General features: G+C 43.6%; 1 protein-coding gene across 1 annotated transcript; it reads left to right on the plus strand.

The window, feature by feature from the left end:
• The first annotated feature begins 477 nt into the window (after positions 1–477).
• Mbl2 (mannose binding lectin 2) lies at positions 478–7,714 on the plus strand. The gene is made up of 5 exons (XM_021222712.2): positions 478–580; positions 1,549–1,732; positions 2,275–2,391; positions 5,356–5,424; positions 6,124–7,714. Exons 2-5 carry the CDS (start codon positions 1,558–1,560, stop codon positions 6,495–6,497), a joined length of 735 nt encoding a protein of 244 aa, XP_021078371.1. The 5' UTR covers positions 478–580; positions 1,549–1,557; the 3' UTR covers positions 6,498–7,714.
• Positions 7,715–9,280: the final 1,566 nt, after the last annotated feature.

Below are 9,280 nucleotides of genomic sequence, written 5' to 3' on the forward strand. Positions count from 1 at the left end.
CACGAGCTCTGGGGCTACTGGTTAGTTCATATTGTTGTTCCACCTATAGGGTTGCAGCCCCCTTCAGCTCCTTGGGTACTTTCTCTAGCTCCTCCACTGGGGTCTCTGTGTCTGGAAGTGTTCTTACGTATGGACAGCAACAAGATCTCGGCTGTTCCCTAGAGTGGATGCATGTGTACGTGAATGTAGTGAGCGTGCACAGAGCACATATATGCGTGTGTTTCTGAATGGCAAGCAAGGAAACTGACATGACTAACCACTCGAACCTCCTTGTTAGGGCAACTTAGACATGAGAATCAGCAAAATGGATGTCAGTTGAAGGGGGAAAGGTGCTGCAATAAGGTAGACAGCCATGCTGCTCTCATGGCAGGCCTCTGGGGAATCCTCCTAAAAAGCGTACAATACAGTCCCAAAGAGAGTTGCTTATTAATCTGGGGTTGAAGGTCAGCTTGGATGATCGTTTTAAAGTCAGGTTCAGCTCCTCCCTCACTGTGAGGCATCTGTTAGAATTTCTGGTTGAAGAGGAGCTCCCCTGTCCCCTGAACCCTTGCTGTGGCAAAGCCCTGGAATATCATTTCTGGTGAGTGGATTTGGGTTTCTACAGCTAAAGTCTGGGGATCTGATTAAACTCCAGAGGTCTGCCGGAGGTAAGAGGTGCGCCAGGCAGAAACTGTGCTGGCGGCAGCACTGTCTCTGCTGGCCTGGACACATGACAGTTTTCGTAATGGGTCTGTTTGCAAAGATGACTTTACAAGGACAGTGTCCTGGGATTTAAGACCCTTAGGGCTGGGCTGTTATGATTTCTTAGTAAGGAACAGCTGGAAGAAAATCTGGAAGAAACAGATAAAATGTTGAAAGAAGGATTCAAGGCAGGTTGTCTAATTGACAGCAGTTTCGGCATGGGGAAAATCTAGGAAGTAGAGAGGAATGGACTAGAGAGGAACTGACAGACGAGAAATTGCTTTCCCCAGCAACCCTGCCTTGCTGCATGGAAACACACTATCAGGAAGTTCAAGTTCATTCAGGGTTGGGCTAGTAGACTTACTGTGCACTTGGGGTCTGACCCTATCCCTCTTAATCACTAGCTTATAGCTCATTGCTGGAAACCGAGGAAAGCCTTCCTAACTTGTCTTGGAGAGAAACCATCCTTTTCCAGTGTAAAAGTGTGATTGCTGCTGATGGCGGCACACACGCAAGATCCTTCAGAACATAGTGTCTCCGCTCATTCTCAACCCCTAGGCCATCAGACACTGGGGAGTTGGAGGTGTGAGCTTGCTTGGCTCTCACTGCCTGCAGTGACACCAGAGACCTGGACACCAGTGACCTCCCTGAAGGGCCTCTCCTACACGGATGCTGTTATGCCTATTTTTGTTAAAAGAATAACCATGCAGCATCACAAGGAATGCTTACTTTTTAAAATACCCAAATCCGGACCTCACCTTTAGCGTGACTAATTCATCTGTACAATGTCTGTTCCCAAGTTATAGGACAGAGGCAAGGTTGGTACATACATACTGAAAAATCCTTCATGATTTTCCTTACACCAAGGTGAGGAGCATGTCCCTTTTCACATCCTTCCTTCTGCTGTGTGTGGTAACAGCAGTTTATGCAGAGACCTTAACTGAAGACGTTCAGAATACCTGCCCTGTGATTACCTGCAGTTCTCCAGGCCTGAATGGCTTCCCAGGCAAAGATGGACGTGACGGTGCCAAGGGAGAAAAGGGAGAACCAGGTGTGCATTAAACTGTTTTCTTTACGGTTAAAATATTTTGGTTTTAATTATATGTGTGTGTGAGTGTGCACACGTGCGTGTACATATATGCATGTGTTCATGTGCATTCTAGGGCAGGTTACCTTGGAGATCAAAGACGTAGTATCCTCCTGGGGCCAAAGTTACAGGCAGTTATGAGCTACCCATCATGGGTGCTGGGAACTGAACTCGGGTCCTCTGCAGTAGCAGCACATGCTCTTAAGCACTGAGCCGTCTCTCCAGCTCCCGTCCCTGACTAGAGGAACAGGCCAGTAGAGTCTTATTAGGCATATTGTAATTAAGCAGCAACACCTGTAACTGAGAACGGATACAGTTCCAGATCTCTGGCATTCGGGGCTGCCACAGGGAAGCAGCTGGGATGGGTTGTCTTGCCTGCCCAGGACAGAGGACCGCATGTCGCTGTCTCCTGGAGCACAGGGAATTTACCTCATCACAGGGGATTAAACTTTAGAGAAAGAGCAAAACCACAGACATCGACCTACGCTTTGTTTGTCTTCCTTCAGGTCAAGGGCTCAGGGGCTTGCAGGGTCCTCCTGGAAAAGTAGGACCCGCAGGACCCCCGGGGAATCCTGGGTCAAAAGGAGCAGTGGGACCGAAAGGAGACCGTGGGGACAGTGCAGGTGAGGAGATCATCTCAGAACGTCTGGGCTGGCGACATTTGGGGTTTAGAACATAGGAGGCTGGTGGGATGTGCCACCTTCTCAGGGCCCAAGGTAGGTGCCCAGCTCGGCTTCCTGGTCAAGTTCCCTTAGCAACGTCTGGCTACTTAGAGCCTAAGGGGTTTCCGTCAATGGCTAGGTATATATTTGCAGATCTTTCAGGAAATCATGTTTCCAGGCACCCTGTAAAGGCTGGGAGTCCAGATTCTGTTTTCTCTTCAACAGTCTTCTTCAGTGGAGTTTCTGACCTCAAGGAGACAATGCTATAGATCAATATGGGCTTATTATGTCTGTTTAACTTATTTTAACTGTTTTAACATTGACAGGCATGCAATTTCTATTTCACTTTTAAGAAACCAATCCAAAGCTCAGGAGGTGAAAAACACAACCATTTATTTAAACATAATCTGGCCCGATTTCAGCTGAGCTCAATTGTGCCTGTGTGTTACTGGTGGTCATTGGTCCCGCTCACACTTCTGACTTCTGTGTGGAGGTGAGGGTCAGCTGCCGTAAAGAGGGCCAGACACGAAATCCTTATCTCATCATAGGCCATTAGGTAGTTGTGATTATACAATCCTCTCTCTTTCTTTCTTTCTTTCTTTCTTTCTTTCTTTCTTTCTTTCTTTCTTTCTTTCTTTCTTTCTTTCTTTCTTTCTTTCTTTCTTTCCCCCAGGATAGGGTCTCTCTGTGTAGCTCTGAGTGTCCCAGAGCTTACTCTGTAGACCAGGCTGGCCTCAAACTCAGAGAGATTCAAGTGGCCTCTGCCTCCTGAGTGTTAGAATTAAAGGCATGTACCACCATCAACCAGCGATTATTCGATTCTTAACACTGGAGGCTCAAGGCTTTGTGAAGCTTAGAACATATACATAAACACTTTTGGTGTGTTCATAAAAGGTACAGCTCAGCCCAGAATCAAGGGGTGTGGAAAAAGACCACATTTCCTTATGAGAAAAGCAGGTACCATATTTTTGCTACTTTAGTGCACAGCAAATAGCACACGCCCTTCCCTTGTGAATAATGAGGATCTCAGAGAAAATGTTGTTGATTTCTTTTCTCTTTTTTTGTTGATTTCTTTCATGACCAACTTCAGTAAAACCAAGACAGAGCAGGAATTAGGGTGATGGCTTGGTTAATAGAGCAATTGGCACTGGACTTGACTGTTCAGTGTCCATGTGAGAAAGATGGATGTATCAGTGCTTGCTATGATCCTGTCACTGTGGAGGTAGAGGCGCCCACACAAATGTGCATGCACATGCGCGCGCACGCGCGCGCGCACACACACACACACACACACACACACACACATCAACCACGCAAATAGCAAATACAGCTACCTCCAAGGACAAAACAACTGAAGGGCAACAACAACAACAACAACAACAACAAAATCAAAATCTCTTAGAGGCAAAATCTCTAGAATGTTTTTTTTTTATTAAAGTAGGGATTTGAATAAGAATGGGCCTCTTGAATGCTTGGCCTCACAGAGCCCAGTGTGTGACTGGCACTATTAGGGGGTGTGGCCTTGTTGGAGGGAGCATGCTACTGTGTAGGTGGGCTTTGAGGTCTCATGCTTAAGCTAGGCCTAGTGTGGTAGTCTCCTTCCTGCGGCCTGCAGACCAAGATGTAGATCTCTCAGCTTTTTCTCCAGCACCATGTCTGCCTGCATGCCACCATGCTTCCTGCCATGACAATAACGGACTAAAACCTCTGAAACTGTAAACCAGTCCCAATCAATTGCCTTTTTAAAATGAGAGGTCATGGTGTCTCTTCACAGCAATAGGAACCCTGAGACAAGCAATAATAACTCCTTCAGAGATTTGTTTTAGCCCTAATAAAGCAATTCGGGAAAATAGTCAAGGACTTATTTACAGATTGCTGTCAAGCTATGTAATTGAGTGAGTAGATGAATGGACTAGTGAAATATACATATATATTAAATACCTTTGTATATGGGACCGGAATTTCATTTAATTAACTCATCAATCTATTTATTTTTGAGGCAGGCACTCACTGTGAATCCCTGGCTGGCCCGGAGCTTGTTTATATAGAGCATGCACCCTTGAACTCACAGAGATCCACCTGCCTGTGCCGTAAAGGCATTTGTCATCAGTTCTTGCTCTGACTAGAGTTTTTAGGATAAAAGCCTGGGCTCTGACGGCTCCAGAAAGATAGGCGTGGTTACATATTACCATATGCCAGTCAAACATAAGAGTGTTTGAGAGAGGAACAAATAAAGAGACTATCGATTTTCAATCTCTCTTCAAGCATAAATACAGCAACAAAGAGAACAAGGGGTGGAGAGGATTCACAGTCAAGCGAGGTGTGCCCTCATGGATGATTGTCTCAGTTCTGGTTCAGAGAGGCAGTCTGAGGAAGTCTTTCTTGCCATTGTCACTTGAGGGGACCAGTCTGATTCCTACTAGGTGATCTATCACTCCTGCTCCCACAGTATTGCCTTGCCCTCATGGGGAACTGCCTCATGGTAGGGAGTCTGTCCTGGGAGATTTTGCTCTTCCTGGAATCCGATGAGGACATCTTTGCACTGTCTGCCTTGAAGAGGATGAGCAGGTTAGAAAGGCAGTGTGTGAGGATCTAACAGCCTGTTTTAGATAAAGGGAAAGATTATGTTTTGTGCCAGGTAAAAACAGATTTTTTTCTTTTAAGGTATTTTAATGTTAAAAACAAAAGGTGAACCTCTCCTCCTCCTCCTCCTCCTCTTCCTCTCCTCCTCCTCTTCCTTCCTCTCCTCCTCCTCCTTCTCCTCTTCTTCCTCCTCCTCCTCCTTCTCCTCCTTTTCCTCCTCCTCCTCCTCCTCCTCCTCTTCCTCCTCCTCCTCTTCTCCTTCTCCTCTTCCTCCTCCTTCTTAAATGCACAGCTTACTTATGTCCTCACACTCACACTGCCTTCCACTGTTTCACTTTCTAGAATTTGATACTGGCAAAATTGATTCAGAAATCGCAGCCCTACGATCAGAGCTGAGAGCCCTGAGAAAGTGTAAGTGTCCCCCGTTATTCTTCTGGTGACTTGAAGTTTGGGGATGTTGGAAGGCAGAACATTCACTGCTTGCATCTGGTTTCCCGGGACCTGAAAAAAAAAATGCTGCCATTCAGATCCCCTGAGATCCTCCTAACAATCATTTGGTAGAAACAGAGGCAATTCAGAATTAAGTTATTTACTCAGTTTCACAGAGCTCAGTGGTAGAACCAGGTTATAAGTTTCAGTGAGTCTGACTCCAGGACCCCAGTTCTGTAGGGTCAGATCTTGCTCACTAAAAATAGAATGCGGGATACTTTGTAATCCTGGGATCTAGACCAGACGATAGAGCCAATCATGTTTCTTCTAGCTGTGGCCAGATAGGCCCAGACATTTTTGTCTGATTGAGAGTGAACAGAATGGTAGAATTCACAATTCCAGACAACCTGAGCTCCATACTGCAGATCTCAACATACAAAGATGTTCCTGTTTATTCATTTTTTTTTTTTTTAAAGCAAGATAACGGTTAAAATAGAACTTTAGGTAAAAAGAAGCATGTTCCGATTTGTTGTAAGCATTTCACAATGAGTCTCAAGAATGAAGACACCCATTATGTTATACACCACCAGAGAAGATAGAGTATGCATGGCTCCATTTGAACTTCACACAATGAGTGCTCTAGAGGATAAGTCGGTATCACTCACCTTTTTTATATTTTAGGGGTGCTCTTCTCTCTGAGTGAAAAAGTTGGAAAGAAGTATTTTGTGAGCAGTGCTAAAAAGATGAGTCATGATAGAGTGAAGGCCCTGTGCTCTGAATTCCAGGGCACTGTGGCCACTCCCAGGAATGCTGAGGAAAACATGGCCATCCAGAATGTGGCCAAAGATATTGCCTACTTGGGCATAACAGATGAGAGGGTTGAAGGCCGTTTTGAGGATCTGACAAGAAACAGAGTGCACTACACGAATTGGAATGATGGGGAGCCCAACAACGCAGGCTCTGGGGAAGACTGTGTGGTGATCTTGGGAAATGGCAAGTGGAACGATGTCCCCTGCTCGGATTCATTTTTGGCAGTCTGTGAATTCTCTGACTGAGGGTGCTTGTTTCCTAGCCCTCCTTGGTACTTTAGTGTACTCTAGAAGTCCACAGTTTGTTCTGAAGAATAAAATATGGGAAAATATAAACAATTCAACAGTAGCTCCCCAATGCATTCTCTTGTGAAGGTGTAGAAATAAAGTGAGTTTAGTTTTCCTTTATGACCCTTGGGCTCTGTGGGGCCCTCTTTTCTTCTTGGTAATAGCATCGCCCTGTCTAATTTGAGTTTCTTAGCCCAGTCTCAGGTATTAAAAGGGTCTACTTACAACTTTATTTCAGAGATGTACTTCCTTACTAATGGGGCATTAAACTATGGGTAGACTATAAGTCTTAAGTGAACAGATTAATAAATTCGCACACATACGTATGTATAATATCCTCCATCTATCCATCATTCATCTGTCTGTCTGTCTATCTAATATTCCATCTTGTACACTTCTCTGACCCTAGAAACAATTATTTTTCCTAGTTGTTACCAAAGATAAAGTATGATTTTGATCTGTATCATAATAAATTAATTTTATCTGTTTATAAATTTCATATAGATAGAATCATACTGTATGTGCTGTTTAGTGTTTTTTAAAATATTTTTTAAATTTCCATTTTTTTTTCTTTTACCTATTTTAAATGAAAATTGTGTTAAGGGTTGGCTTTCAATAGATCGCAGCGAGGGAGCTACTCTGCTACATATGAAACCCCGACCCAGAAGCAGGTCGTCTACGGATGGTTTAGCGCCAGGTTCCACACGAACGTGCGAGCGAACGTGCGTCCAGCTTGATGGGCGAGAGGGCGGGCCCCCTTTCCGGCACCCCGTTTCCCAAGACGATCAGCTCTCCGCCGAGCGGGGACACTGTTTTGTGTCTTATAGTGACTTCTTTCATAATTAATCACATGATAGCCATTCATGTTACAGGCAGCAGTAATTTACTCCCCGCACAGCTACAAAGAGCTCCATTATAGTAAAACACAATAATTTCTCTTTTTTATTGGTAATGGACACAATTGAATGGGTTATAATTTTTGGTCAAGGGAAAAAATAAACCTCTTGGGGTTGGAGAGAGGGCTCTACTGTTAAGAGCAGGCATTGCTCTTGCAGAGGACCTGAGTTAAGTTCCCAGCACTGATATCAGGGCGCTCACAAACTCCTGTACCCCCAGCGACAGGGGATCTGACACTCAGAGTACAAACTTACACACATACACAAAATTAAAAAGAATAAAAATAAATCGTAGAAAAGAAGCACTCGTGAACCTTCTTTTGATAGACATGGGTACTGATTTGGTGGCTGGCTGGTGGTGGCGGGGAAAGCAGGCGCTTTGATCCGATGAAAAGGAGCTGCCCTCCGGTGACCTGTGTGTGTCAGGTGTAGCCATTCTACATCTCCGGGAGGAGGCTGCACGTCGATTGTTTTGACTTTGGCCATTCTTGTAGGTGTTAAGTGACATTGTCCTGTGTTTTTATTCTATTTCCCCAGTGTGTTATAACAGAGAAAATATTCCACATGGTTACTGCTAATCTAAACATCTTTTTTGAACTTCTTCTGTTCAATGCTTTTGTAGTTTGTTTTAAATCGACCTGTTCTTTTCTTTTCTTTTTTTGAAGATTTATTTATTTATTTATTTATTTATTTATTTATTTAATATAAGTACACTGTAGCTGTCTTCAGACACAGCAGAAGAGGGCATCATATCCCATTACAGATGATTGTGAGCCACCATGTGGTTGCTGGAATTTGAACTCAGGACCTCTGGAAGAGCAGTCAGTGCTCTTAGCCGCTGAGCTCTCTCTCCAGCCCTGTACTTTTCATATGGATGCATTTTTTCATTCAGCATACAAATCTCTTCTGTTTATGTGCACCATAGGCATCTTTTTAGTTCTCTACTTCTCCCATTATTGGAATTTAAGAGTTCAATAATGTGAGCTCTTAAATGTGTCTGTGTGTTTTGCCTTGTGTGTCTGACATACACCACGTGGTTGCCTGGTGATGAAGGAGGCCAGCAAAGGTTAAAGGCTCCCCTGGGACTGGACCTCCAGAGGTTGTGAGTTGCTGCATAAGCGCTGGGAGCTGGACTTCTATCTCCTGGAAGAGCACTTGGTGCTCTTAAGCACTGAGCCATGGCTCCAGCACCAAACGCTGTTTTTGTTATCTTCTTTGAGATTGTAATATAATTACACACACCCCTCTCCCTTTCTGCCCTCCAACTCCTCTCATACAACCCTCGTTACCTTAATTCTTAAGACAGCCCCATTTATTAATATTTTCCTTTAAGGTTAGTTCTTTGTGAAAGCTAAACTGTAGCCTCTCATGAAGACATCTTTCTAGGCTTCTTTCTGAGGTTTTATTGTTAAACTTTCTGCCTATCCCTAATACATATCCACGGTAAAGCGCTGTTTATTGGAAAAAATAGTTTTCTACATTGAAATTAAAACGGCACATTGTAGATTAGGTGAGTATGTGCAGGCTGGTTTTGGACTTTGTATGTTTGTTCTTTCCCTGTTTGTCCATGCTTGTGGCAAATAATAGCACCTGGCCTTTCAGATCTTTTTTTAAAGCTACAAGAGACCAAAATAAATGATAGAACTATCTTCAATTTCCATATCGTTATATTTTGTATGTTTTAGCCTTGGGGGGGGGGGTCATAGCATATTTCAGTGGTATTAGAAGTTTTAAAAAATACATTATTACTAATTGTTATTTTTCTGTTATATATAATATGTGGTTAATTTCCTTTCTGCATATATATATATATATATATATATATATATATATATATATATATAT

The sequence above is a fragment of the Mus pahari genome, chromosome 1 (assembly GCF_900095145.1).
Source record: "Mus pahari chromosome 1, PAHARI_EIJ_v1.1, whole genome shotgun sequence".
Lineage (NCBI taxonomy): Eukaryota > Metazoa > Chordata > Mammalia > Rodentia > Muridae > Mus > Mus pahari.